General features: G+C 52.2%; 3 protein-coding genes across 3 annotated transcripts; 1 reads left to right on the forward strand and 2 right to left on the reverse strand.

Annotated features, from left to right (window-relative positions):
* Positions 1-213: 213 nt before the first annotated feature.
* Positions 214-2,601, reverse strand: LOC146765328 (tetraspanin-18-like). Its single transcript, XM_085561612.1, has 5 exons — positions 2,418-2,601; positions 1,977-2,171; positions 1,374-1,448; positions 747-1,106; positions 214-493 (listed from the first exon to the last, which is right to left on the reverse strand). The coding sequence occupies exons 1-5, from the start codon at positions 2,472-2,474 to the stop codon at positions 326-328; spliced, it is 855 nt and encodes a 284-aa protein (XP_085417738.1). The 5' UTR covers positions 2,475-2,601; the 3' UTR covers positions 214-325.
* A 1,217-nt stretch (positions 2,602-3,818) lies between these two features.
* Positions 3,819-10,522, forward strand: ADIPOR1 (adiponectin receptor 1). The gene is made up of 8 exons (XM_085561583.1): positions 3,819-3,902; positions 4,009-4,231; positions 4,881-4,997; positions 5,652-5,823; positions 6,745-6,931; positions 7,899-8,086; positions 9,293-9,486; positions 9,770-10,522. Exons 2-8 carry the CDS (start codon positions 4,076-4,078, stop codon positions 9,896-9,898), a joined length of 1,143 nt encoding a protein of 380 aa, XP_085417709.1. The 5' UTR covers positions 3,819-3,902; positions 4,009-4,075; the 3' UTR covers positions 9,899-10,522.
* A 4,540-nt stretch (positions 10,523-15,062) lies between these two features.
* On the reverse strand, positions 15,063-26,681 carry TIMM17A (translocase of inner mitochondrial membrane 17A). The gene is made up of 6 exons (XM_085561591.1): positions 26,639-26,681; positions 22,309-22,408; positions 20,843-20,906; positions 19,953-20,081; positions 19,315-19,425; positions 15,063-15,406 (listed from the first exon to the last, which is right to left on the reverse strand). Exons 1-6 carry the CDS (start codon positions 26,662-26,664, stop codon positions 15,336-15,338), a joined length of 501 nt encoding a protein of 166 aa, XP_085417717.1. The 5' UTR covers positions 26,665-26,681; the 3' UTR covers positions 15,063-15,335.
* Positions 26,682-26,729: the final 48 nt, after the last annotated feature.

The following is a 26,729-nucleotide window of genomic DNA, read 5'->3' on the forward strand; positions in this document are numbered from 1 at the left end:
CGAAGTTGTAGTAAAGGCAAAAGGCGAAGAACATGGCAAAGATCTGGAATGATGGAGGTGGGGAAAGGTCAGCCCCATAGCAGGGCCGGGCCAGGCCAGGCCTGGCTGCAGTTGGAAGCAGAGAGGAGCAGGAGGATCCCTGGCCTGGGGCCATCACTGTGCCCCTCAAGGGGCCTGGGCCAGCTCTCCTGGTGCTGCACAGGGACACCAGGGACATCAGGGTGAGGAGACCCAGGGGGAGTAAAACAAACCTTTCCTTGTTCCTTCACCTGCCCTATCTGCAGCAGAGAGCAGGCTCAGTACCCCGAGACAGACCTGAGCCCATTTATGTTCTCCTTGCCCACTGAGCCACCCCCTTGCCACAAAGAGTGGACATTCTGCCTGCCCTGTCCCCGGCCCCCCTCATTACCTCAATGCCTAGCACAGCCAAGCTGCAGGTCCCAGGGAGGGAGATGTACTTCTGCAGGGTCTTGCCGAAGGTAGAGAAGCAGCCCTGGGGCAGAGAGAGGAGGGAGGGGCTCTCTCATGTTCCCCATTGCCATGGAGGGCTCAGAGAGGGACTGGGTTGTTGGGGGATGTGGAGGGTCCCTTGTGGGGCAGGATGAGGTGAAGACTTTGGGAAGCACTGGACTGTTGAACCACAACCAGGCAATGTCCCTGGTTTCTGTCCCTTATGCTCTGCTCCATGAGCCTGGGAAGGGCTGAGGCTGGGACAGGTACACAGACACAGCAGAGTTGTGCCATACCTGCTCATGGATGTAGCCAGGGCTTCTGTCCTGGCACTGTTCCCAGCCCAGGAGCTCTCCCGCCTGCAGAAGCCCATCCCGGGCACAGCATGCTTGTGGCCATGGCATGCCTGGGTGCAGCTCTTGGAAGCGGGAGCCATTTCCAAAGTCTTCAGGTCCTAAAACACCACAGCACGAGAACTGGAACAGAAGGGAAACATCATCACTGTGGTCACCCTTGATAGATCCTGTGTGTCCCCCAGGAGCCTCCCAGCTGCTCACCGTGACCATGAGGGTGTTCCAGGCTGTGGAGAAAACCTCAGCACCCTCGTCCCCACCATAGTTTCTCTGCAGCTCAGACAGGAAGTGTTCAGGCTGGACCTGTGGAATTGGTGCCAGGGCTGGGACTGTTCCTCTTCCACTCTGCTCAGGACTAGCTCCTTTTGAGAATTGGGCACTTAGTGGACTTACCCCCCCCACACCCCCCCCCCCCCCCGCCCCGCACCTGCTCTGCAGTTTGTATTGTGGTAGTGATGATGGAGGTGAGAGGAAGGGTGTCCCTGCACGAGCCCCAGTTGCCTGGTGGACTCAGAGCCATGGCCATGGCATGCAGAGGGAGGCTGGTGACACTGGGGATGGTGCCGGTACCTGTTTCCAGTGCACCAGGAAGAGAACGGCCCCAATAAGCTGTGTGAGGAAGACGAGGCTGACAAGGATGAAGAACTGGAAGGCAGCAGGTGAAGGAGTCAGAAACCAGCCTGATCCCATCAGCAGCTTGCTCACATTATCCCTGCCCTCCTCTGCACCCACCCTGCCTGTACCCTGTGTCCCTGGACAGCTCCTGGGGACAGATGCCACATTTCTGACTACTGTGGCTGCAAGGCAGGGGTTAAAAACAAGCAGTATCTGCAAGGGACTAGGGATGCTGAAGAAATGGGGGTCTTGGTGCTCAAACAGGGGTTTTTATGCCTTTTAACAGCAGTGGGGTCATCCTGGAAATGCCATGTGATAAAAGCCAGTGGCTTCAGAGAGAATTGACCCTACTTGGTGGCTTTATCAATTGTCTGGGTTCTAAAGTGAGACTCACAAGGTGGGGAGTGGATGGCAGGACATGCTGAGGATGAGGAGCACCATCTCCTCACTCCTCCAGGAACACCTGGATCCCCTACCACCATCCAGCCCATGACTCCTGCCCCCAGTGCCCCCTGACCATATCCTGCAGCCCCTTCCCACCCATCTTTCCCCCCTCACCAGCAGTAGGAGTGGGCGGCTCCGGCGCAGGGCCCCGCAGCAGCCCAGGAAGCCCAGCAGGGACAGGGCAATGCCCACGACCAGCAGCAGCCACGCGCCTGCGCTCAGCACGGCCCTGGCAGCCACAATGTCTTGGAAACCGGCCGGGTCCACGACCACCCAGACTCCCATGCCTGCCAGGCATGTTCCCCCAGCCTGCAGGGAGAGGTCAGGAGATGATTATGGGCTCAAGCGATGTCCAAGGCTTGGGCCCCTCCTGGGAATGGGTGTCACCCACCCCTGAGCCAGACAGAAATGTCATCCCATGTGGATGGGGGATGCTTCAACCCTTGGTTCCCTCCCTGGGACCGGTGTCACCCACCCCTGAGCCAGATGGAGTTATCAGTCCCCAGGCATAGGTTCCCTCCACCTCTGCACCCCACAGGGCCCAGGGGGACTCACAAACACCAGCACGTTGAAGATGAACATCAGGTACTTCATGCAGCTCAAGACACCCATGGGGACACCAGTGGCGGGGGACACAGCAGTATTTGTCCCTATGGAGAGGAGAGCATAACCCTGGCCACAGCCAGCCCTGACTTGTCCTGGACCCCATGGCTCCAGCAGAATGTGGGGGGATGCAGCTTCTCAAAATTCCCAGATAATTTTCTATCCCCACCATCTCCCATGACACCCCAAAAAGCACCAGACCTGTGTCCTCTCCAAATCTGTGTCCCCTCCCAACAACATGTCCCCTTCAAACCCCATGTCTCCAGTCCTTTGTCCGTCTAAACCCTGTGTCCCCTCCAAATCTTGTGTCCCTTACAAACCCATGCCCCCTACAGATCTTATGTCCCCACCAAATGGCGTGTCCCCTACAAATTCCATGTCCACTCCAAAGCCATGTCCTCTCTAAATCCTGTGTTCCTTTCAGCCCCCACACCACTCACCCTGAGGGGATAGTGGGCGACCCAGGTACCTCCAGCCTTCCCTGGTGCTGCCAGCACCTATATAGCATCACGAAGGTCGGAAAATCTCTCCCCCCTTACGACTCCAGCAGTCCCCAAGAAATCTCTTCCAGCAGCAAGGCCATGAATGATTGATGGGGAACAGGATCCACCATTGTGCAGACGGCGGCTGGGAGTCTCCTGCTCTTGTCAGCCAAGGAAATTAAACCTGTGGGCACGGAAAGACGAGCCACCCCACCAGGCTGGGGTGACCTCGGCCATTGATAATTGCTGTGGGCATTCAGGAAAGCCCTCAATGGCCACATGCAGGCTATCAGCTGTTGGGACACAGGGACATCCCAGATGGATGACAGAGTCTGTCACCTCTTGTTGCCCACTTTAGGAGCTCCCTAAACACAGAGTCACGTTAGAAAGGAAACATTATTTATTCTGCACCAGGTACAGATCAAGCACACCGAAGGATAAAAGGTTAAATACAGTAAAATTTACATGAACCTGCATATCTAAAGCATATTCTTTGCCTGTCTAATGCATATTTGTTTTGGTGATGTGGCTTTACTCAGTGCTTGAAACACAAAGTTCTTCATTAAAGCATGTTCTGTTGGAGAAATGGAATTACGGCGGTCACGTTGGCAGAAGGTGAGAGCGTTCATCCTGGGGGCAGGAATTCACTGAGGGGCGGTACCCCGGGGTGCCACCAGGGGGCAACCGAGCGCGCGGCCACAAAGCTGAGCAGCGCGGCCAGAGCGGCTTCCGCCGGCACACCGGCGAGGTGACTCGGCCAATCGCAGCGGGCGGCGGCCGTTGGGGCGGGAGAAAGGAGAGACAGACAGTGCTTCTGACCAATCATAGCCCGCCGTTCTGCAGGGCGGAGCTCCGGTGGGGGCGCGGCCCCGAGGCCGGAACGAGCGCTGTGCGGTCCCGTTCCCTCAGCGTTGCTTCCGGTGCCGCCGCCGCCGCCCGCGGGATGTAGCGGCCGGTGAGGGACGGGCGGGGGAGCGATGTGCGCTGTTTCCAGCGCCCCGGGGAGAGCCCTGCCGCCGGTCCCCTCGGTCCCGGTAACTCTGTGCTTCTTCCCCCCCCAGCGCGGCGGCAGAAGGACGCGGAGGGACCTTCACCGGTGCCTCGGAGCCGCACGCATCCGCCGCCCCGATGACGTCCCGCAAGGCCCCCGCCGGGGCGGGCAGCGGGCTTGTGGCCGCCGGCCGAGACCGGGAGCGGGAGCGGGAGCGGGCGCACCTGGAGCTTGCCGAGCTGGGGCCGCTCCTTGAAGAGAAGGGGGACCAAGGAGCCACCGGCGCGGCCAGCGTGAGCCACTCCGAGACCCCCGGGCGGGAGGGGGTCCAGAGCCTGCCTCAGTCTCCCCGCTCCGTCTTCGCGGATTATCCCGGGAATCTGCCCGTTATCCCATTAATAGCTAGAGGAGTACGGCTCTGTATTGCTTCTCGGGCCGGTCCGTCTTCCGAGCCGGCCTAAACTCTGCTCCTGCCCAGCAGGCATGGAGCCGGGATAGTCCTTCACAGGGATGTCACCGGGATCGCTGTGTCTGTACCGGGTGTTTCCAGTGCCCCATCATTTTCACAGGGCCGGGCATCACCTTCCCAAACCCCTTTCCGGCTGAGGAGAGCGGGAGCTGTTCCAGGACCCAGAGCGTTCCCGGATCGGAGTTGCCTTTGCTCGGGTGGGCTGGCTTGGGTGTCCTGGCTGGGCCAAGTGGCCATTCCTGCTTTGGCTGTAGGGATAAAAATCCCCGGTGCTAATCCTGCTTTTCGACAGGATATATGTGGGATTTGCATGCTCAGGATAGGTCAGGCAGCAGCATGTTGCATAAACAAGGGTGACCGGTGTGTCCTGCTCATCCTGTCAGAGGGGTGAAGCCCCAGGTGCTTTCAGAAGGTCAGGGATTATTTCTCTCCTGGGGGCTGGAGTGATTCCCTCCTGGCTCTTCTCACTGCAGGCTGAGGACCCGCCATGCCCAGTGGCCCGCGAGGAGGAGGAGGAGGTGGTACGGGTGCTGACCCTGCCTCTGCAGGCTCACCATGCCATGGAGAAGATGGAAGAGTTTGTGTACAAGGTATCAGAGTCTGTGGCAATCCCCCAGTCTTGATTTTGGAATAGATTCCCCAATTCCCGGGTTTGAGGTGACAGGATGTGTCCGCGTAAAGCTCCATGTGGCTGCAGCTGGCTCCAGCTCTGCTGGGCTGCTCCCAGCAGCATCCCTGGGAATGGTGTGGGAAGGGGATGGCTTGGATGGGGGTTGGCCCAGCCATGGTGGATGAGAAACAATTCAGATGTTCCTGTGGGCCTGGATGGGACCTGGGAGTCCAAGTGCCGGCCGGGTTGTCACCCGGTGCCTGTAGTCACTGTGGCTCCTGTGCAAGAAGCTCCTTTGCAAGAATTCCCTGATCAAACAGGAATTCCTACCACAGGGAACAATCTGTGAGTGTGGAAGGGTTAAAGCTGAGGGTATTAATCACCCCTGACTTCCTGGGGGGTCCTTGTGGGAACTGAGGTGGGGGTCAAATCACTCCCTGGGGCAACTGGGAATCACTCCCTGGGAAGTTATGGAGAGCAAAGAGCAGGATGTAGGTAAGCGGCTTATAGCATCCCACAGGTCGCCTGATGTTGAAGGAGCCAAACTTCCTCTTACTGAGGAGCATCCCAGGGCTGGGCTGTTCCCCATGGGTTTGGGGCTCTGGGCTGCCCTGATCTCCCTGGTGTGTTGCAGGTGTGGGAAGGACGCTGGCGTGTGATCCCATACGATGTCCTGCCCGACTGGCTCAAGGACAACGATTACCTCCTGCATGGACACCGGCCCCCCATGCCCTCCTTCCGTGCCTGCTTCCGGAGTATTTTCCGAATACACACTGAGACAGGCAACATCTGGACACACCTGCTGGGTGACTGTGGGGAAGGGGGAGCCCTGGGGCTGGAGGTACTCAGACCGTGCATTAGGGTCAGAACAGGCTTGGTGCCAGGTCCTCTCCATGCCCAGGGCTCTCTGTGTGGATCCTGTGCATGCATGAGGATCTGACATGGAGTGCCTGGAGCCCCTTGGGAGAGAGGGACCAGGGCTGTGCTCAGCCACTCCAGGAGTGTGACAGGGAAATGTGTCCTGGACAAACACAAGAGAGCCTCAGAAGATGTTCCTCTGAAATGAGTCTGGAGGTGGCCGCAGAGATGCTCTGAGGGCTGGAGCCCTTCTGCTATGGAGCTGGGCTGGGAATGCTGGGAATACTTATCCTGAAGAAGAGAAAGCTCCAGGGAGACCTCAGAGCCCCTTCCAGTACCTAAAAGAGCTCAAGGAGAGCGGGAGAGGGATTTTGGACAAAGGCCTGGAGTCACAGGACAAGGGGGAATGGCTTCTCAGTGCCAGAGGGCAAGGATAGATGGGAGAGTGGAAGAAATTCTTCCCTGTGAAAATGATGGGGCCCTGGCCCAGGTTGCCCAGAGAAGCTGTGGCTGCCCCATTCCTGGAAGTGTCCACAGCCAGGTTGGCTGTAGCTTAGAGCAGCCTGGGATAGTGGAAGATGTCCTTGCCCATGGCAGGGGGTGGAATGTGGTCCCTTCCCACATAAACCATTCTGTGATTCCATGACCTTGTGAAACAGCAGCTCTTTGCCCTGTGCCTGCTCCTTCCCCCGACCCCAGCCGTTCTTGTTTGCACAAATAAAAGTCTCAGCCAAGGACCCACTGTGGGTTACTGAGCACCCCTGGGATACATCCAGGACCTCCAGGAGCATGGCCAGGGCTGTTCTTATCCTGGCTCTGCTGAAATCCCCCATTGTCCCCCTTACTTCCTTCTCCATGTGTTCCTGCAGGGTTTGTTCTGTTCCTCTGCCTGGGGATCCTGACCATGCTGCGGCCCAACATGTACTTTATGGCTCCTCTCCAAGAGAAGGTGGTGTTTGGGATGTTCTTCCTGGGAGCAGTGCTGTGCCTCAGCTTCTCCTGGCTTTTCCACACCGTCTACTGTCACTCAGAGAAGGTCTCACGGACTTTTTCAAAGTGAGTCAGCATGAGTGTGGTTGTGTGGTCTCCTGGGAGGTGTTGGGTTCTTGCAGCACTTCCTCTTGGAAAGCACTGTGTTCTCAAATGTTTTATCCCTGGGGGAAGGGACTGGCAAGCCAATCCAGCAAGGAACTGAGGGGAACCATAACAGGGTTCTGGAGGGTTCTGCCTGAGCACCTTATATGTGCCAGTTTAGGGGCCTCAGGTGCATGATAAAGATCCTGAGACCCTGCAGCTCCCAAGGGAACAGGCTCTATGCCCCTTGTAGTAGTGAATTGAGGAGGGGTCTTGCTCTCACTGGGCAGCTGGGGCCCATGGCCAGTTTGGCAGGTTCCAATTTACTGGATGCTTTTAAAAATTTCTGTTTTGGATCCAGTTTGGACTGAAGCCAAATGGAAAGAAACACAAAGAGGATTCCCAGCAGAGTGGGAAGGCTGGTCAGTGGTTTGTGCCTGTTCCTGGGCTGCTCCAAAGATCAAGCTCCCATCAGCCTTCACAGTGATGCTCTCAAGTGATAGATATTCTGCTCCCATATGGCTGTTCAAGGCATTTATTTGGGTGCTGCTTGCTGGGAGTCCTGCCCATTCCCTTTTCACAACCACCAGAGATCCCATGGGATCCTGTCTCCAGAACAAATCCAGCAGAAACGCCACCCTTGTGTTCCTGGGAAGGCAATGGGGGCAGTTCAGTGGCTATGTTTCTGTGGTGTGATGGGTAGAGAATCACAGATTCATGTGCACAGGGATTTGTTCTCAGTAGTTTGAGCTCCAGCCACCTCTTGCCCCTCCCCAGCATTCCCACTGTGCCCAGGCCCTTTCTGCTGTTGCACCTGCCCTGATGGGACCCCAGCACACCCCTCCTGCCCAGTGACTCCACTCAGGTGCAGGCTGGAGAGTTCCCACACATGAAGGGGGTGGATTTTGGGTCTCACTTGTAGCTCTCTGTCATTGCACCCTGCCTGCAGGTTGGATTATTCAGGAATTGCACTGCTGATCATGGGGAGCTTCGTCCCGTGGCTCTACTACTCGTTCTACTGCTCCCCACAGCCAAGACTCATCTACCTCTCCATCGTCTGTGTCTTGGGTATCTCTGCCATCATTGTGGCACAGTGGGACCGATTTGCTACCCCCAAGCACAGGCAGACCAGAGCAGGTAGGAGCTTCCTCCTCCCATGAGTCCTAGGAGGCACTTTGGGCAGATCCCATTTTGGATAAGCTCTGGGCACCTGCAGGATTCATTCTCCCTGAGCAGCACAGGACTGCAGGGAGTGGCCTCCTGCCTTCTCTTGCTGTGCTGGAGATTCATCTCCTGAGCAGAGCCTGAGGTCTGGAGTTTAAAAATAGCCTTGGGCAGGCTGGGGCTGTGCCTTTTCTGCCTTCTCTGGGAAGCATTTTAGCAGCAGGAACCTGCAGCTGGGGTGGAGGAGGAAGGCATTCCTGAGCTCTTCCCTGCCAGGGACACACTGGCTGGTCCCTGCCTACCTGGGGGTGGAATGGTGGGCTGCCTCCAGCCCCACTTCCCAGTTTACCCCAATTTTAATGGCAGGTCCCATCAGCCTTGCTGAGCACCAGGAGACACCTCCCTCCCCAGCTCCCAGGAGTCCTGAAGCAAATGTCTCTCAGAACACTGTCCTGGCTATATGAGTGAGGAAAGACCATGCTGAGACAGAGGCCAGCTGAGAGCCCTCAGATGAGGGCAGGGGACAGGCAGGATTCATGTCCCCATGGCTCCTCCCCATTGCATCTTGTGCCTCCAGTACAATCAGGATCCAGCCGAGTGCCACCAAGAGCCTCTCCTGGCCAGTGTCACTATGGTGCCACTTGTTCTCTGCCAACTCATCAGAAGCCAGAGTTGAACCTTTCAGCTGCTGCTGAGCTCCTTCCTCAGGAGCTGCAAGAGATTACTTTATTGGAAAGGGTGGCTGTGTTCCTGGTGCAATCCAAAAGGCTGGCACCTTCCAAAATGTCCCTTCCTGTAGCCGGGAGTGGGAGCTGCTGCAGCCCCACATAAGAAACACTGGGCGGGTTCTACCCAGTGAGCACAGGGGCAGTTTTACCTGGGATATGGAGCTGTGGGTCCCTCATTTTGTGAAGGATAAATGCCATTAGGACTGGAGAAGTTTAAGTGTTTGGACAACGCTTTCTCACCTGAGTGAGATTGTTTGGGGGTCTCCAGTGCAAGGCCAAGAGTTGGATACAATGATCCTTATGGGTCCATTCCAGCTTGAGATATTTCATGAATTCAGTGAAGAAAAGCTGCTTCCCTAGCACAGGATGAGGGATCAAGGGGAGTTTGTGGGAGGAGTGGCTCCCACTCCACATTTGAGCTCTTTTCCCTGACCTCCTCTCTGGGCCACAGGCGTGTTCCTGGGGCTGGGACTGAGTGGGGTTGTGCCCACCATGCACTTCACCATTGCCGAGGGCTTTGTGAAGGCCACCACGGTGGGACAGATGGGCTGGTTCTTCCTCATGGCTGTGATGTACATCACGGGCGCTGGGCTCTACGCTGCCCGCATCCCTGAGCGCTTCTTCCCGGGCAAGTTCGACATCTGGGTGAGTGTGGGGGTGAACAGTTGTCTGGGGGCAGCTCTGGGGTCAGGGGAGGGGGCACTAAGGGGCTGGAGGCTGGGGGTGTCTGGCTGGCAGGCAGACCTTGAACAGGTTCTGTGCGTGGGCAGGGCAGGGCAAAGTACAGGGCAGAAATCGCTGCTGGGTGCAACAGAGCGGGGAGCAGAGCACAGAGGACAGTCCTGGAGCAGTGAGGAGGAAGAGGAGGTGTTGGTGATGTTGCTGTACCCTTTGGTGTGGTCTAAAGGCTTTTTTTGCTTCCCTGCAGTTCCAGTCTCATCAGATCTTCCACGTGCTGGTAGTGGCTGCAGCCTTTGTCCACTTCTATGGGGTGTCTAACCTGCAGGAATTCCGCTACGGCCTGGAAGGGGGGTGCACAGATGACTCTCTCCTCTGAGAGCACCTGGTTTTAGTACAAGCTTCCTAAGTGCTTTTTAAACTCTTGTCTTTGCTAAAATCAAAGGAAGACTCAAAACCATTTGGGGTTGTTGGTTTGTTGGGGTTTTTTTTTAAAGAAACAAAAAAACAAGAAACTGATAAATCCTTTAGTAAAGTTGTTGACCAAATCCTCACTCCGTTCCCCATGCACTGCACTGGGGCTGCAGGGGGGCTCCCAACTCCTCCAGACAGTGTTTTAGCTGCACCGGGATCACCTGCTGCTCTGACAGCACAGGGAACAGCTCCCTGCTCACACACAGCTGAGCACATCCTGCTCCTCACGCACCAGGAGTTTTGCATATCCCCCACAGCAGTGCCTGGCTGGGGCAGCCCCAGGCATGGGCACACGCTCATGTAATTTAAAGTTTTAATTGTCCTTTTTGTTTTGTTCTGTTTTCCATGACAAAGTAATGTAAACATAAATAAAAGAATATTTAATATTTAATACTAAGCTTTAAGACAACATGCTGCCACTGCAGTCCTTGGCTCCCTCACTGTCGGGAGCAGGGACAAATGACAGTGTTGTAGGGAATGTAGAGCTGCTGTAGCTGATTGAAATAAAAAGGTCAATAGTTCAGTGTCAGTGCTGTGTCTGTGTCCATTTTTGAGGTGCGTAAGAGAGGGCTCTGGGCACCCCAGGAGCAGGGCAGGGGCCCAGGTCAATGGGATCTCTCTAGCTGCAATGGACTCTGGACTGGGCTGGAGTAAAACAGGAAAGGGGTGTCGTGGTGATGACAGGGCAAGAAACACGGCCCTGGCTGGTGACAGCTCTGGGACTGTGACTTCCTTTGGGGCTCAGTAGGGCAGGAGAGGTGTCACAGCCTGTCTAGGGTGGGGACAGTGCAGGACTATGCCCCAGTCCGAGGCTTCTCCTGGTGCACAGGGGGGTTTGGAGGGGCAGAGATCAGCACAGTTAAGCCCAGCTCAGGCAGCTGAAGGCCACTGTTTGACCTATGGGTAAAGGAGTGTAGGCAGAGCAACTACTGCCCCTGTGCCACCTGTCCCTGCCATCCCCCAGAGTTGAGAGTGTCCTTTGGCTGAGCTGTTTGGATGTGGCCCAGCTTTGGAAATCCCCCAGGCTCCTGTGTACTGTATCAGGAACTGCCAGCAAGCAATGGCATCAATGAGTTAATTAACGAGTTCCAACAGAAAACCTCACTGGATGTGATTTTGTAACTGCTGGCAAGAGGGAGGGGGCTTCCACAGCTGGAGTTTAAGGACAAAACCACAGAGCAGATGTGGTAACTGCTCAGGCCAAGATCTGAGGTGAAAAACAGGAGGCTGTGGTGGCAGCAGGTGGAATGCTTCCCCCCTCCAGCCCCATAACCTAAATCCAACATGGAAGAGGATACATTCCAACTGTGTTCACTGCAGGTGCAACATCCCAGAAGAAACTCCAAGGCTTGTGGGACTCAGATTCAGTCAAAGAGAGAATTGTGAGTTTCTAGCCAGGCAGAAGCCTGGGAAAGAGCTGGAGAAGAATGTAAATAATTCTTTCTCTCTCTTGTTTTTCACATTGTTTATAGTTAAGTTCTATCACTGTGCGTCAAGCACTCTGCACCAATAGTGTGGGTTGTTTTCACTTCAGAACCAATGGATTTAATCCTTGCGGAGCTCTGTATAAAAGAGTGGTGCATTTTGAATAAATCGGAGTTTTACTCTCAGCAGCCTTCCAAGTCTCTTCATTCCCGTTCTGCCTCGACAGCGATATCTGGTGACCGCCGACGTGGAATTATACCTTACCCTGAGGAACGGGGTCTGGTGACCCCAACGTGGCGCTGCACCCTGCCCTGGAGGGACGGGGTCTGGTGACCTGAAGTGGAATTGCAGCCTCGGTAGCAGACCTGAACCTCAACGTCTTGCGGGGGCTCTCCTCTGGCACGGTTCCACGCCAACAGCCTGGAGGCTGTGAACGGACACCTCTGCCTTCTTAAAGAAACGTAACGCTGAAGCCGCATGCCTTCCGGAGAAGATCCTGTTTGGACTGTGGGCCGGCTTTTAAAAGCCGGGATTGTGCGGGATAGGTTTTCCCTGGAATAGCAGACTGTCGGACTCTTGAAGTTGACATCTGCTAAGGTTCCCTAAAAATGGGAGACCAGCCATCTGCAGTTGAGCGAGCAGTCTTGACTGCCTGGCGAGCCAGCATCCCTCTTATCGGAGCTTGGCTTTCTGAGGAAGACCTGGTCAGACTTTTGAGTTGGGCTAGGGACCGGGGATTTTCTGCAAATCCTAGGTCCCCCTTTGATTGTAAAGTCTGGCTCAACTTGGGACGCTGTCTCACGGCATAAATGCGCAAAGGAGACACCGCTGCGTCCGACCTGGCTGGAGTCTGGGCGGGCATCGACATAGCCTTGGACACAGGCAGCAGGTCCGACTGGAACATTTCGGGATCCCGAATGCGGACCGCGCCGCAGCCCGCGCGGCGGCTGGCTGCGCGGGCGCACCCTGCCCAGAGCACGGTGCCGCTGACACCGCCCGCCCCTCCCGAGGCAGCCGGGGTGCCTTTGCCGCAGCTCTCAGCTTCAGCACAGCCGGCGGTGCATGGACTGCGCGGGGCGGCCCCGGGCTGGCGGGAGCCGCCGCCCGCGGCCCCGCAGCCCCCCGCTTTCCAAACTGCATTTGCGGGGGGCTGGAACTGCCCGCGGCACCGGGCGCAGCTGGGGCGGATGCCGCCCCCTCGACTCTTCAGCTGATGGAGCCTGCACAGACGCCACTGTAGCCTTTGGTCCCGCCCCTGGCACGCCCACCGCCACCCGCAGGAATTTCGATTGTGCCGGCGGGACGGACTTTGCCTCCCGGTTCACCCCTCTGCACGCCATGCGGACTGGCTGCTTTGATTTCATTTACGGTGCCAGTATCAGTTGTCCAACAGCACGTCTTGGGCGGGACACCCACGTTGTTCTCTGCCCTGCCCACTGTGAGATGGACTCCTGCGCCGGGGATGGTGCTTGCCTTCCACGCCACACGTGCCATGCCGCCGCCCCTGCCGACAGCGGGCTTCACTGTCATGTCCACCGCTGCTCCAGCAGCAGCAGCAGCCTCAATTCTGCCCACCCCGGGACCACCGGTATCACTCCCGGGAGAAGCCACTGCAGCCGCGGCGCTGCCCGCTGCGGCTCCGGTGCCCACGCTGCCTGCTGCGTTCCAGCTGCAAGCGTCAAGAGCGCCGCCGCCGACTTTGGAATCGGCGGAAGTTGCGCGGCCGCCGCCGCTAGGAGGCGCGGCCGCGGCGCCCGGCCCGCTCACCGCGGGGCGGGGCGGTCACGGGGCGCAGGCTCCCGCCGCCGCCCCGCCTGAAGCGGCTCATCAGCAGCGGCTCCGCCCTGCGATCCAGCGGCCAAGAGCCCCGTGCTGGACAATGAGTCCAGCCCTTTGTCTCCTCTAGACTGTACTGAGCTCTCCCACTCCGAGGGAGAGGCGACAGGAGGGGGCACCGGCTTGGCCAGCAGCAGCGCCACTGCTGCTGGTCCCGGAGCTGGGAATGAGTGGAGCGGGGCTGCAGATCAGGGAGCTGGGCAGCGATCGGTTGTATTCCACAGCAGAGCAGACACTCTGGGACAGGACAGCAGTCCCTTGCACTGGGCAGGCTTGGGTGGTGCAGGGAGCCTCGGAGCCTGGGTGAAATTTTATATTCCCAGGGAAACAGCCCCTTCTCGCACCCTGCGTGTCCTGCTCTTGTGGTTCAGAGCGGGATGCCGAGAAGCTGTGGGAAGACCCATGGCTGGGGGCGGTGGGGGAAGGGCAGAAACTCAGAGGAACTGAGTTTTTCAATTCCTATTTCTCACAGCCTGTTGGGAGTGTGCACTGAAATATAAGGTTGGAAGAGGTTGCTCATTTATCGATGGTCTTGGAGTGTCCCAGGGACCCAAATTCAGGGGCCCCAGGAAATACCAAAGAGAAGCTGGGGGCCGACCTGGGTGAATCTTGGCTCAGCAGAGAGCCTGAACTCCCCACCCCGCCCGGCCCCCACGGCTGGGTCTGGGACACTTGGCCCTGCCCACGGGGCCGGGTCCTCCGCCTTGCCTAGCATCGCTGGGTCCTAGAGCCCGCCGCTGGCTTTCAGGAAAAAAAAAAGGCAGAAAGAGCCGTGTTTTCACTAACAGCTCAAAGTATTGGAAAGCCACGAATCAACCAGAGATTTCCTGGCATTTCAGAGGTTTCTCAAGTGTTGTGAATTTGGTCCTTTCTGAATTGGGTCCGTTTCACTCAATTGTTTTGAAAGCTTTGAGGATGCAATTTGGACCTGAGTTCAATTTCATCACTCAAGCTGTCCATTGAGGACAGGATTGCATAGGCAAAGCCTTGCATGATTCTTTTATTAAGTGCACACACCTTGTAAAAGCAATTCTGATGAATGCCAACCAAGGCTTCACCTGCTGCACCTTACTGGCTGGGACAAATCCCAGATACCTAAATGCTTTGCAGCTGTGGCAAACAGATGTTACTCATCTTGCCAAATTCAAATTTGGCTGATTTGGGTATGTGCACATGTTGTAAATACCTTCTTTTCTATCATGTCATGCTCACACTGGGAAATGGGTTTTGACAAGTTGGACTGCCAGTCCTTTGGCAGTCTGACAATGAGTTGCTACTATCTTAGAGTTGGTAACTGATTCCTTGAAAATTATAGGTTTGGAAGCTCTTTGACTTATCTGAGCCAACATCCAATGAGGTTTTGAATTATCAACTAGTGAACCTCGGAGCCGTGTTTGTCCTTTTCTCTGCAAGGTGCACTGACAAACACCGCCTCCTTCTTTAAAAAAAAAAGGGTGATGTGGGACTCAGATTCAGTCAAAGAGAGAAATGTGAGTTTCTAGCCAGGCAGAAGCCTGGGAAAGAGCTGGAGAAGAATGTAAATAATTCTTTCTCTCTCTTGTTTTTCACATTGTTTATAGTTAAGTTCTATCACCATGCGTCAAGTACTCCGTACCAATGCTCTGGGTTGTTTTCACTTCAGGACCAATGAAATTGGTCCTCATGAAGCTCTGTATAAAAGAGCGGTGTATTTTGAATAAACTGGAGTTTATTCAGCAGCCTTCTGATCAGTCTCTTCATTCCCATCCTGCCTCAACAGCAACAAAGGCTTTCACTCCAGTCTGTGTCAAAAGGATGACAAGACTCCATTTGGTCCTTGTCTCAAACCTCCTTGTATTCTATCAGACATGTGTAACATTACAGCAGTGGAATATATCAGGAATAAATAGATTTTCTTTTCTAAAAGTTCTCCTGAGCAGTTTGACATTGAGAAATGCTGCAGGTCCTCCTGGCATGGTGTGTAAGGGACAACCACTGGTGTAAGTACAAACCCCCTCCACATCCTCCAGGTAGGACCACTCAGGAACAGGGAAGGAAGAGGAGGAGGAGGAAGAAGAAGAGGAGGAGGTGGTTGGGGACCATCATTGATACTGTCGGTAGTCGCTGAACGGGGGTGGCTGGAGCTGGGATGGATCCTCTGACAATTGTGGGCCTGGAGGAGGGACAGGGGAAAAGGTAAATAAATACCAAAATGCAGGAGATTCTTCCTATTAACAGAATTCACAGCTGGTTTGTTTAAATAAATCCCTCTTAAAATGAATCATAAACCCTGGAATTGTTTGAGTTTCATGAAAGGTTTAAAAAGTTGCTTGGAATCAAAAACTAGTTTGGCTTGGAAAAGACCTTAAAGCTTATCCAATTCTACCCCCGGCCATATCCCCATGGCAGGGACACTTCTCACTATCCCAGGTTGCTCCAAGCCATTTCCAACCTGGCCTTGGACACTGCCAGGGATGGGGCAGCCACAGCTTCTCTGGGAAACCTGGGGCAGGGCCTCACCACCATCGCAGGCAAGAATTTCTTAGCAATATCCCATCTCACTCTTCCTTCTGGCAGTGGGTAGCCATTCGCCCTTGTCCTGTCCCTCCAGGACCTTGTCCAAAACCCTTCTTCTGCTCTCTTTTGGTGCTCCAAAGACAAAGCACTTCTCTCCAAGTTTCAAAGAATCATGGAATTGTGAAATTATTTGGGTTGTCACAGCTGGTGGGTGAGCCCACCAGGGGAGGGACTATGTTAGATCTGTTGTTTGCAAATAGAGATGGGTTGGTGGGAGATGTGGTGGTTGGAGGCTGCTTGGGGCATAGTGATCATGAAATTACAAAGTTTTCAATATTTGGCGAAGTCAAGAGGAACATTAATAAGTCTTTTACATTGTAGTTTCGGAGGGTAGACACTGGCCTATTCAGGAGACTTATTCAGAGTTCCTTGGGAAGTAGTCCTTAAAAATAAGGGAGTTCAGGAAGGGTGGGCATGCTTCAAAATGGAAATCTTGTGGGCACAGAACAGACTGTCCCTGTGTGTCAAAAGATGGATCGACAAGGCAAATGTCCAGCCTGGATGGGCAAGGAGGTTTGGGAGGAACTCAGGAATAAAAAAAGGGTGTATTATCTTTGGAAGGAGGGTATAGTTTCTCAGGCAGTATTTAAGAGGGCTACTAGAGTATGTAAAAAAAAATGTGGGATGCCAAAGCTCAGTTTTAACTTAAAATGGCAGCTTTTGTAAAGGATAACAAAAAATGTTTTTATAAATATGTTAATGGTAAAAGGAAGAGTAAGATGAATATTTGATCTTTATTAAATGCAGATGGGAACTTTGTAACTGCAGATGAGAAGGCAGAGGTGCTTAATGCCTTCTTTGTTTTTAGTGAGAAGATTTGCCTTCAGGATAACCGTCCTCTTGGGTTGCTTGATGATATCAGGGAGCAGAATGGTCCCCTCATTATCCAAGAGGAGGCAGTCAGAGAAATGCTGAGCCACTTGGATATTCATAAATCCATGGGACCAGATGGGATCCATTCCAGGGTGATGAGGGAGCTGGCAGAAGAGCTTGTGAAGCCGCTCTCCATCATTTACCAGCAGTCCCAGCTCACTGGGGAGGTTGCAGATGACTGGAAGCTGCCCAATGTGAGACCCACTCATAAAAAGGGTGGGAAGTGGGATTTTGGCAATAATAGGCCAGTTAGCTTGACCTTTGTACCAGGTAAGGTTATGGAACAGTTTATACTGAGTATCATCACACAGAACTTACAGGATGGACAGGGTATCAGACCCAGCCAGCACAGGTTTAGGAGGGCTACGTTGTGTTTGACCAACCTGATTTCCTTTTTTGACTAAGTGAACCAACAAGTGGATGCAGGAAAGGCTGTTGATGTTGTGTACCTGGACTTTGGTAAGGCCTTTGACACTGTCTCTCATAGCACACTCCTGGAAAAGCTGCAGCCCACGGCTGGGACAGGAGCACTCTGTGCTGGGCTCAGAACTGGCTGTATGGCCGGCCCAGAGTGTGGTGGGGAACAGTGCTGTATCCAGCTAGGGACAGTCACCAGTGGTGTCCCTCAGGGCTCTGTGCTGGGGCTAGTTCTGTTCAATATCTTTATTGATGACATGGATGAGGGAATTGTTTCATTAGTAAATCTGGAGACAACACTAAGCTAGGATCGTGTGTTGATCAGCTGGAAGGTAGGAGGGCTCTGCAGCAAGACTTGGAATGGTTGAATAGATGGGCTGAGTCTAACAGGATGAAGTTTAATAAGTCCAAGTGCCAATTCCTGCATTTTGGCCACAATAACCCCCTACAATGCTCTAGGCTGGGGATGGTGTGGCTGGACAGTGCCCTGTCAGAAAGGGACCTGAGGGTACTGGTCAGTAGCTAGCTGAACATGAGCCAGCAGTGTGCTCTGGTGGCCAAGAAGGCCAATGGCTCCTGGCCTGGATCAGGAATGGTGTGGCCAGCAGCAGCAGGGAGGTCATTCTTCCCCTGTGCTCGGCACTGGTGAGCGCTTGGCACCTTGAGTGCTGTGTCCAGTTCTGGCCCCTCAGTTTGGGAAGGATGTTGAGATGCCTTGAGCATGTCCAGAGGAGGCAATGAGGCTGGTGAGAGGCTTGGAACACAAACCCTATGAGGAACGACTGAGGGAGCTGGGGTTGTTTAGCCTGGAGAGAAGGAGACTCGGGTGACTTTATCACTCTACAACTCCCTGAAAAGTGGTTGTAGTCACGTGGGAGTCGGTCTCTTTCTCCAGGCAACTGATAGAACCAGAGGACACAGTCTCAAGCTGCGTCAAGAGAAATATAGGTTGGATATTAGGAAAAAGTTTTTTACAGAAAGGATGACAAAGTTCTGGAATGGCTGCCCAGGGAGGTGGTGGAATCACCATCCCCAGGTGTGTTTAAAAAAAGACTAGATGTGGCACTAGGTGCCAGGGTTTAGTTGAGGTGTTAGGGCATGCATTGGACTCAATGATCTTGAAAGTCTCTTCCAACCCAGTAATTCTGTGAATTCTGTGACCTTAAAGCTCATCTTGCTCAACCCTCTGCCATGGGCAGTAACACCTTGCATTAGACAAAGTTTCTAACAGGGAAATGGACCAGAGGAGGGAGAGGGAAACCTTTCCAGTCATCTAAAGGAGCTGGAAACTTGCACATTAGTGCCTTTGAGGTGACCTTGGCCCCTCTGGAAAGGTTTAACCACAGTGACTTGCCCAACGATAAAGCAAGCAGTGAAATGGAACAAGTGTGGAGTCAGCTTCCTGACCCACTGCCTGCTGCTGGAGGGAGCAACACAGCTGCAGTGGGACAATACAGAGAGAATTAACTGTCATGGACAGATGCTATACTTTCACCAAGGTGGATTAATTTTCAAGCATCTTTACAAAACAGAAATTGTCGTAGTTTAGGTTGGATGAAGAATATTAATGAACAAACCCAGGAGAGGATTCACTTGGGATTCACCTGCTACTTATCCAACACTAGTGGTTTGTGTTCTTCCCAAAATAAGGTGGAGCATTTCTCCTATGAGGAAAGGCTGGAAGAGCTGGCAGTGTTAAACCTGGAGAGCAGAAGGCTTAGAGCCCCTTCCTGTACCTAAAGGGGCTTCAGGAGAGCTGGAGAGGGACTTCGGACAAGGGCCTGGAATCACAGAACAAGGAAGAATGGCTTCCCACTGACAGAAGGCAGGGATAGATGGAATATTGGGACAGAATTCTTCCGGTTCCCCACACAGACCATGGCCTGCCAGAACTAGCCCTCTTTTGCACAATTTGCTGCCTGCCATTCCCTCAAACCATTGTGTCTCACCCCTGAGTAAACCCCTTCCGCCACCATGTGTGTGACAGAAGCCAGGGACAGCAGGGACATCCCTGCTCTCAGCCATGCCACCTCCAGTCTCCCAGCAGGAAGCAGCTGGTGATAAACTCATGTCATCAGTATCTGCAGCTCCTCCATGGCTTTCCACAGCCTCAGGAGCTCACAAGGCAGTGCAGATTCACTCTAGGATTAGATGACTGACAGAGGCATATCAGCAAAGCAAATCCTTGTGACACATCATCTGCTGGCTCCTTACCATTTGGGAATTGTGTGGAGGCAAATCTTGTCAGCAGAATTCCAGCTCCTTCGATTAGGGCCAGGAGAATTCCTCCCATTGCAGCAGATCCAACCATGGCAACAGGGCCATCTGGAAATGAAAAGCACAAACCAGCACTTAATTTCTTTCCTATATGTTAGAATCCATTGAATCCCAGGATGGTTTGGACAGGAAGGGACCCTGAAGATCATTTAGTTTCACTCCCTGCATGGTGAGGGACACCTTCCACTATCCCAGGTTGCTTGAAGTGCCATCTAACCTTGAACACTTCTAGGGATGAGACAGCCACAGCAGCTCTGGGTAACCCGTGTCAGGGCCTCACCACCCTCTTCATGTCTTAATCTCTCCTAAAACAGAGCAGTAATTTTGTGTCCATGAAGCTACATTAAAGGATAATTGCTGGGCAACTTCCCCCGCCCTCTCTTCAAGGAACACTGGGAACATTTGGGAGCCTGATTATTACTTTCCTAAGCACAGCAGAAAAGTTTCAGATTGTTTTTCAGCATCTGAGACAGCAATTTCCAATTTGGGTGTCACAAACTGTTGCTTTGCTGTTACAATGAGAACTGTACATTTAGAGAATAGGAGATTTTCAACTGATATCTGCAGTTTCTTACTTCTTGCAGCTAAAATGGCTCCAGTCAGGGCTCCACTCGTGATGGAATTCCAGGGATCTTCCTTCCCTCTCATTCTGACCATACTGCAGTCAATCATGGAGAAGAGACCTCCCCAGACAGCAAAGCTCCCTGTTCCAAATCAAACCAAAGCCACTTTGGAGAGAGCAGAGAAGTCAGTTGTGCTGCACAACAGATGCTGTAGTGTTACTGCACTCCCTTTCAGACATGATGTAAATTCAAACACATAAAGAGCCAAATACATGTTAAAATCAATACAGGGAAATTTCCAACTTCACATGCCATCATGCCCCTCTCCTCCCATTTTACATATCATCTCACTAATCTACAATTAACTACAGAAAATTTATCAAACTGTAATTATAATGGAACTTTCATCCTAACAAAGTCAGATTAGCTAAGGGAACTTCCAGATTTATCCCTTTTTAGCATACTTCCTTACCAACAATGATGCAGAGTCATGTCACACCTCACACCTCACCCAGCTCTGCTCCTGTGGCCTCAGGAGCTCAGCATCCTCCAGCACATGCATGGACACCCCCGAGTTCTGTTTTTCATCCAAGCTGGATCACTTCTTGTAATGAGTTAGCTTTATCTTAACCCCCTCCACACCACGAAGAAGCTCCAGGGAGCTCTGCTTTTTTAAGATATGACCAGTTATTACCATTGGCTTATCACTCCAGGAACATAGACTGTCTCCTCCCCAACCAAACTCATTTTAGATACATCAGAACTGTATTTACCCATTGCTTGGGCCAACAAACCTGCTGAGACTCAGCGCAGGTGTCCATGCAGCTGCACCATGTTACATTTCCAGACTCTGTTATCTAACAACAGTCAATTCTGTGCAACAAAACCCCAAAATTAATTACCTCCCAGTTGGGGAGCTCTGGTTTTAATAGCCGTCAAACTGCCCCGCAGCCGGTGATTTACACCCTAAAATAAGACAATTCAGTTAAAATAAAATAGTAAAATCTTACAGCCAAGCTGAGTCTATACTGCAAAAACCTGCCACAGACCCAACACATTTCTGAGCCCCCTCAGCAGCTGTAAGGAGCTGAGGCAAAGTGTATTTTACACCTATTTCACTATTTATCACTCCCATACAATATTCCTGTAAGGTACAGATGGAAATTACAGTCACTAAGCAGGAAACAATTCGGGTTCACAGTCTGAGTGGGACTGAAGGAGGCATTGCAGTAACATTTTAGCAGAATAAGCAGTGATTTTTCACATGTATAATTTTTTCTTCCTATCTGCTGGGCAATCCCCACTAGCTGTCCTATGTTTAGTCCTTCCTGCAGGTGCAATTGTAGGTGCCTTTGTAGTCAAGAGAAGCAAAGTCATGCTGAGCCTTCCACAGTCCAATATTCAACATGTCACCCAGGACCTTACAGAACAATTACACATTCTCCCACACTTTAACACAGTTTAAAGAATATCCACCAAGTTTTATTTTTGTTACAATCACTCAGAAGTGGGGATAGGTATATTTAGCAAGTCTTAAGCAAAATTAAGACTCTAATTAAGCACATAGTCCTTTGCAAGTGAAGTGTCTGAAGGATCTGACTAATTTGGAAAGTTATTTATTAAACCCACCTCAAACCAACAGCTTATTGTCAGAGTAACATCAAAAACACCTTATCTATGAAGTCTGAGAAATTTTAAAACTAATGTTTAAGCAGCAATTGAATCTTAATTTATCAAATGTCTCTGCAATGGATTTATAGCCAAAATTTTGCAGCAGATATCCCCAAAGTGAAAATTTACTTGTATCAGCAAAACTTCACTTCCATGTTTACTCACTCCTGCATTGAAACCAAATCTGAGCATTAAAAAATTGAGTTAATAAAAATGTCAATGATTAAAAAGAGATTAATTTTTAAAATATATACCCTTTAATATAAATCTGAAGAAGAAAAAGATTCTTTCTTTGAGTCGTTCCATGTTTTAAAAGAAAGGGAAAGGCCAGGAGAGGAAGGAGAGCCTAGGCTTCATGGCCCTCCATGCAGATAGAACTACAGGCAGATGGATCTTTCCTGCTGCACTTCCCCATCCTGAGGGAAATGTTCATCAATTAGAGAGGAACAAATGACCAGTGTCCCACTGCAGCCACCAGAGAAAACGGGGAAGCAGCAATTTTATCCCAAAAGATGAACTCCCACAGATCTTGAGCCAGGACAGATTCTCATGGTCTGGATTAACAATGTAGAGGTCTTTAATCAGCCCTGCTCCCTGCACAGGGATTTATTCTCCTTCCCCTTCACTGTCACACTCCCTGGGGAAGGTCAGTAGATGCAAGACTGCAGTCAATGCACCTTCAGAGGATTTTACTCACCACTGGGGAATTTCGGAAGCCTTTGATAGCCTGGAAAATGCCCCCTCCTATGGCCCCCATGGTGAAGGCCCCTCCACAGTCATCCACTATCCTCCAGGGACTGGCAAGAAAAACAGAGAGTAAAATATTAAATCCCATTATGTTAAACCATGTAAGTGAGTGGGATAGATCCAGCACTTCAGCATTCATCTCACATCCAGCTAACTGAGAAGGCAGCAACAAAAAAAAAAATCAAGAATATTACAGCAAAACCAGACTCAACCTTTCCCAGAGTCTCTTGGCCCACTTCCCCGGAGTGGGAAGCACCAAATATACAGAAATGCCTGAACGCTTCCACAAGGCAGAGAGAGAGGCACATACTTCCATCATGGAAAACTCCTGCAGAATTCCAGCTCTATCCTACACTATTTACATAGTGTAAATAGCTTTAAATTCCCTGACCTCATTTTTCTCTTGACCTAAAGAGAATTGAGGTACCAAATTCCATGAGACGCAGCTCCCAGTTGGCACAAAACACTTTTTCTTGAATCACTCGTCCTTTTCATTAGTTCTGCTTAAGTGAAGACTTTAAAGTCAACTTTGCTGAGCTGGAAAGGGTTTTCCTGATGCATCTGGATCTTTGAAGTCCATTCAAACAAAAGAAAGATCCCTTCAAAGGTATAGCACCCACAATTCCTGCTCCAACACCACAGAGCAGCCAGGAAAACCTTGCATAGAAGCACCTTCTTGCAGCATAGGCTGTCAGTACCTGCCAAGGGGCCCTTAATTATGGGTTCAAAACCTCTGCCAAGAACTGGAGCCTTGCAACCCTAAACTAAACTCCTGAATTAGGTGAGTTTTAAGATGCTATTAACTTCTGTTGTCACTGTGGGTAATTTCAGAGCACAGAATAACAAAGTTGTTTGGTTTCTTTCATCTTGTATCTAGATCTTCCAGCCAAGCACTCAGCTGATTTAACTCCAACACTGCCAATCGTCAGAAAATGCAAAAATCAGCCTACAACAGCATGCAGGTCACAAATAGGAGCACTATGGCAAGTTCAGTGTTTCTGAGATGCAGGAGCATCAATGAGCACTTCCAATTTCACTCATAATGTCATGTTTCTGTTCCTGATGATACCCTACAGCTTCTAGCTCCTGCACGAGGACATCATCCCTGACCTGCCACTTCCCAACCTTACAGTCCTCCTCTAGGTGAGGGATGACAAACCCCTACTCACTGCGCTGCAGGCTTTGCCACAAGGCGTTTTCTTCCTGAAGAAAGTATCTCTAATATTCAGTCCCTCCCCCTGAGTGTTCTCCCAGGCTCCTCATGTTCACAACCCACTTCCAAACCTCCTCCTCCGCAGCCAGCCATGGCACAGCAAAGAGAACTCTGGCATGCATAGGTCACACTCAATGTTGGCTTTGCTTTTGCACCCTGGATCACTGGGTTGTTCCCAAGACACCAGGACCCCACCCAAGTGTCACCACTGAGTGTCCCAGTGACAGCTACATCCAAGTCCCAAATCCACAAGGCCTCAGGAAGCAGGGGGGTGTATTTTATCCTTCATCATCTCCTGTTTGTCTGCAATGCCTGCATATGGTCTTATCACAACCCCCTAACTGCATTCAATAATTCAACAGTTTATTTTGCTCCCTCTTTTTCCTGCATCAGGAAAAGGTTCCAGGCATACTCTTGTCTAAGATGCCAAGATGAAAAGCAACTCACATAGTTTTTCTCAGGGATTTTTGTTGTTTTGTTCTTACATCTCCTGTGCAGATTTTTATCTCCTCAGCTATGAATAAAACATCCCAACCCTCTTCCTTTGTTAACTCTCTGAGAGTGATCTCATTAAAAGGTTTTTTGGAAATCTAAATGGACTTCTCTAAATGGGCTTCTCTTAGCCACAAAGTCAAGAAATTCCAATCTACAAATCATGTTTGCTTTTTTCTTGAAGCCTTATTAATGAGACTCCAGTCATGGAATGCTTTCCTCTTTAACCTCATTAACTGTTACCTTCAGGGTTCCTAATTTTCATTTTAAGCTACTCTTCAAACTTTTCTGAGCACCTTTTAAATGAGAGAACATCTTTGATCCCAGCACAGCCAGCATGTGTCAGCTTTCCAAATTCCCTCAGAGCTGACACAAAATACCCCCAGCCCTAGCACAGCCTGACCTCATAAAGAACTGAAGAAGAAAAGAGATTATTCCATTGTTAATCTGGCACTTATCTACAAGCATAACATTACTGTTAATTGTTTCCCTGACTTGGAGAGGAGCCCTGGCTATAGAGAAATTACATGTGGATAAGGTTGGGTTCCTGCTCCTGATGGCACCAGTAATTTCTCAAAGATGAGGAGAGCAGAGGGCAAGACTTCACTTTTCCCAGGACTACAGGACAGCCACACACCAGCTCTGGCTGCCTGGGAGAGGGCTGAGTCCTCCCTCCAAGCCCCACGGCATCCTGCAGCTCTTCTGAAGGTTGGAAAACCACACTTTAAATTAAAAAGGGGCCTTTTTTCTGTGTCAATGGTTCTTAGGGAACCAGCCTGACCCCAGGATAGCAGCTCCCAGGGGCTGGATAACAGGAGGACCACAGGGTGACAAGCAGCTAAGGGGCCAGAACAATGGGGGACAGCAACAGCCCCACATGGCTTGGCAGCAAAACATCCCAACTGCACAGCATTAAGGACACAGCTTCATGCTGTCCCTGGGGAGGGTCAGAAGGATATGATATCAAGAGGAATTTCTTAACAGAAAGGACTGTCAGGCATTGGAACGGACTACCCAGGGAGATGGTGGAATCCCCATCCCTGGAGGTGTTCAAAGAATGACTGGACATGGCACTCAGTGCTCTAGTCTGGTTGACAAGGTGGTGTCACAGGTTGACAATGGGTCACAGGTTGGACTTGATGGTCTGAGAGGTCTTTTCCAATCTAAGTAATTCTGGGATTACCTGGAGCCCAGAGCAATCTATTAATAAATACTATTTACTTTGCTCATGTCCCAGATGTTACACTGTAAAAAAGGCAGGGGTGATGTTTATGGACAAACTTGATACTTGAGCAATCTGCAAAGTTTGGGAAAAGCCTCATGAACAGTCGCAGGTCTCTAGCTGCAAAGGTGAGCAGAATCTCAGACTGGTTTGGGCTGGAAGAGGCCTTAAAGCTCATCCTATTCCTCCCTCTCCCACGGCAAGGACACCTTCCAACATCCCAGGCTGCTCCAAGCCCAGTGTCCAACCTGGCCTTGGGCACTGCCAGGGATAGGCCAGCCACAGCTTCTCTGGACAACCTGGGCCAAAGCCTCATGACACAGGGTAGAATTTTTTCCGCACTATCCCATCTAATTGTTCCCTCTGGCAGTGGGAAGCCATTCCCCTCTGTCCTGCCTGTGACTCCAGGCCCCTTCTCCCAAGTCCCTCTCCATGATGAGAAACTCTGTCTGTGATTCAGTAGCCCTGCACCTGAGCTTGCGCTTAATCCTTTTACTACTACAACTACAGCCTTTGACTTGCAACCAATGTGGCTGTGTAGGCCTACAAAGATAGTGCTGAACCGTGACAGGATTCAGACACTGCCAGCTTGACATGGAGGGGGCCAGGTTAGGCTTATGGAAATGGAGAGAGAGAAGGGCAGGGCCATGCGAGATGTGAGGGGAGCCTGGGGGGGGATCAAGGATGAGGGAGGACTTGGGGGCTGAAGGGAGGTTGAAGATGGTATCACTGAGAATCAGGGAAGATTGGAGGGCTGTACATGGCGGGGAGACATGAGGCGAGCTGAGAATGAGGGGCGACTGAGGATGTATGACCTGAGATGTGGAGCGGAGCGGGAAGGGGCAGCCTGTGGGGGATGAGAAAATGACCGAGAATATGAGGAGCTGAGGATAAGAGGGAATTGAGGACAGAGGCCGATGACTGAGAATGAGGAGGCACTAAGGATAAGGGAAGGCTGGAAGGGAAGCGGAGGATGAGGGACCCAGGCAAGGTTGCGAGTAAAGGGCTACTAAAGGACGAACGTGGGACCATCAGTGCAACGCCCGCCGACCCCGGAGGCGGAGGTAGGAGGCCGCAGAGCCCCGCCGGCTCCTCTCCGCTGCGGGAGGCCGCGCGGGGCCCGGGAGCGGAGGGGTTTGGCTGCCCAGACTCCGAACAGGCGGCGCGGCGTGGCCTCCCTCAGGGGGCCCCACCAAGGTCAACCCTGCCCCCGCGATGGGAAGCAGCGACGGGGAGCGGCCCCAGAGCGCGTCCGCACCGCACCCCTGCCCCTTCCCGGCGCTAGCAGATCCCGATCCCGATCCCGATCCCGATCCCGATCCCGACCCCGACCCCGACCCCGATTCCCCTCACCAGGGCTCGCGAGCGTACTCCTCCATCTTGTCCCGGCCCCACCACCTCCCCGCACGCGATTGGCTGCGGCGGCCCCACGCTGGCCAATGGC

Source organism: Lonchura striata, chromosome 26, assembly GCF_050655825.1.
Source record: "Lonchura striata isolate lonStrDom1 chromosome 26, ASM5065582v1, whole genome shotgun sequence".
Taxonomy (NCBI): domain Eukaryota; kingdom Metazoa; phylum Chordata; class Aves; order Passeriformes; family Estrildidae; genus Lonchura; species Lonchura striata.